This window comes from Trypanosoma grayi, assembly GCF_000691245.1.
Source record: "Trypanosoma grayi strain ANR4 Tgr_1547_V1, whole genome shotgun sequence".
Taxonomy (NCBI): domain Eukaryota; phylum Euglenozoa; class Kinetoplastea; order Trypanosomatida; family Trypanosomatidae; genus Trypanosoma; species Trypanosoma grayi.
Genome location: NW_008827165.1, coordinates 1 through 2,882, shown reverse-complemented (window position 1 = coordinate 2,882; position 2,882 = coordinate 1). Strand labels below are relative to the sequence as shown.

The window sequence follows — 2,882 nt, the reverse complement described above, 5'->3', positions numbered from 1 at the left end:
CGTGGCGGACCGCACGTGACACCGACACATCGAAAAAAAAAAGAAGCTGTCTTCCCTACAGCAAAAAAAAAAGGCGTCCAGCGCCTTCTTTACCTCCCCCACCGCATCCTTCGCCTGCTTCGCCACATTATCCTTCACACTGCTTATGTCCTGGGCGGCGCCTCCAATGCTCCTGGATTTCACCGTGTGACCGAGAACAAGGGCCTTCTCGTGCGCACGCTTCACCGCAGTCCTCGCTTTCCCTATTTCTGCATAAAAATCAGTTGCCCATTCCTTGACCTCATGTACCCCCATGCCTGGCATACTCTGCAATGTCTTTCACGCGTTCAAGCTGTACCTGAGGCGTCTCTGCGACATCCCGAGCCATATCCTCAGCTGTCACACAACTGCGCGCGCAGCACAATAATCGGCACCGTCAGTATTGCTTAGAGCCCATCGGCCCACAGAGGGGAAGAAGAGACGCACAGCATGACACACACACACACACGCACACAGACAGACAGCAGAACAGGGCACCACACGCAGCTTGTCCACAATCAGAAAGAAATCCCTTTAGAACCCCAGACCCAAGGCGTCGCTCAGTGGCCAATAGAAAAGACTCAAAAGAACTCGAACAGAAATAAAAAAAAAAAACATGACAGTGACGTCATACATGTGTAGAAAAGAGAAGAAAAAGGTTACATCAGTCCAACACGCGCATCGTGGCGTAGCGCAAAAAAGAGACGAAGAGGGGGGACTAATGATCCAGAGGACGATGCACGGCAATGCGCGATGCAAAGCCCAAGCAAAGAGAAAAAAACGAAGTGCACCCCTTCAGTGCGGAGGAGAATGGTGCGGGTCGCAAATAAATGAAGGTAATGGTGCACGGCCCGTAGAAGAGCAGCAAAGAAAAAGAGAACAAAACAAAAACAAAGAAGCTTGCGTGTACTCATTTTCCACATACGCAAGAATTAAAGGGGAATGGCCCCCCGTCCACACACTGCTCGCCTTGCTGTCAGAGAGACAAATTCACCCACGCGCGACTGCTGCCGGCGTCAGCACTGCCAGCGCCGCCCAGTTGCTCTCAGAGAGCAACAACGCCAGCAGCTGCCCAAGAAGAGGGCGTGGTGACAGGTTCGGCTTTCGTTTCATCACTGTGTGGCTGTGCAGTCATGCCCCTTGTGGATAGCACCATTTCAGGCCGTTCCACAGTGCCGTAACGTTTCACGCGCACTGCTTCGCGGTGTGTACCCCTGCCATCTTCATCCCCGGCCGCTCCACCTGTGGCCATGCTCTCTCCATACGCCGCATGCGGAGTGCGCTTAGCAATAGCAGCAGCAGCAGCAGGAACGGAATCGTCCTGAGAAATGCTCGCCTGGCCACTCTCTTCTTCTTCTTCGGGCTCTCGCTGTTGCAGCCTCGGGATACTGAACACAAGTGGCCACTTCTCCTCCGGATTGGCTCGCTTCCGTTCCTTTTCAGCAGTCTTTTGTACGACCTCAATGATCCCCTTTAGCGCTTCGGCATACGTCTCCACAGCCTCGGCGTCCTTTAATGCGGTGCTGGCTTCATGAAGTGCTTCCTGTGCCTTCGCCACGGCCGTGCGGGTGTGTCCAGAAGCGGCCTTGATTTCGCCCAGTGCTTTATCAATCGCAGTCTCTGCCGCCGGCGTGGACGCGGGGAGCTTTGCTGCGACCCTGTAGTGTGCGTATGCAGACTGCAGACGCTCCACCGCAGCATCAAGGTGGCGCTGCGCTTCAGCTGCGTGGCCGTGCGCACTCACGCCGTACCGAGAAGATCGCTGTGCTTTCTCAATGGCAGAAGTAGCCTTGTCTTCTGCTTCCGTAGTGTTTCTGTGGGCCGCACCGAACTTCTCCTTCGTTTCCGTGACATGATTCAACGTTAGTTCAAGATACCGAATCCCCGTATTTTCGGCGCCCGCTGCCGTCACCGTTTGTTTTGCTGCCTCGGAGCACTGCGTACTGGCACGGCCAGACTGATCTGCCATCTTAAAGATACTGTCTACGGCCGTTCCGACTTTGTTCCGAAGCGTGGGGTCTTGCACCAACGGAAGACTTTGGGCTTCCCTCTCAGCCATTGCTTTCATTAGCGCCTCAAATGCATTCACGGATTCAGCCGCGGCCGTATTGGCGAGTACGGATTCTGCCAGGGCATCCTCCACTGCCGTCTTGCTTATGGCCACCCTTTGCTTTGCCGCCTTCACGACATTCCGCCCTTCCTGCGCCATCGACATGGCGTTACTCGCCGCATTGTGCGCATCCTTGGACTCCTGAGGGCCCAGCGGTGCGTCATTCACCTTCACGCGGCGGTGGCGGATCACCGTCCCAGGGGGGTGCCAACGCCCATAGTCGCGGCGCCCCGAGCCATAGTCGTAGTGCCTCCCCTGTGAGCGATCCTTCCCCGGAGTCCTCCCCGAACTCGTCGACCACGACAACCGTCTCGTCACAGAGAGCCGTTCCTCCGCCGCCGTGCAGAAGGATGCGCAACACAGCGCAACGGCTAGCAGGGGCAACACGTGCCGCATCACCATCATCATAAAGATAGAATTCAGAGCACTGATCTGCTCAGGAGGAAGAGAAGCGCAAAGAGGGATACACTAACACAGCCAACGAAGGCAGCAGTGATCACAACAACGAGAAAGCAAATCCAAAACAGACACACACTACGCGAATGAAACAATCAGGGACTTCGCACATCTGCCCATTGAACAAAAAAAAACCCACCGACCCAAAGGAATCATGAAAGAAAGCGGCTGCTGTGGCACCATTTCCAACAAAGGGCTGAGCGCCATATTAAACAATTGCCTGCTTGTGTATCTCCGTGCCATCCGCGAGTGGGGGCGAGGGACGGTGTGGCCCTCCGCGCCCCGCCGCAGCGCAGCG

At 55.7% G+C, this 2,882-nt stretch overlaps 1 protein-coding gene across 1 annotated transcript; it reads left to right on the top strand.

Annotated features, from left to right (window-relative positions):
- DQ04_15471000 (hypothetical protein) lies at positions 1–429 on the top strand (the record flags this gene model as incomplete). Its single annotated transcript, XM_009317316.1, has 1 exon — positions 1–429. A coding segment is annotated over one exon (429 nt), but the record flags the coding sequence as incomplete, so codon positions are not given.
- Positions 430–2,882: the final 2,453 nt, after the last annotated feature.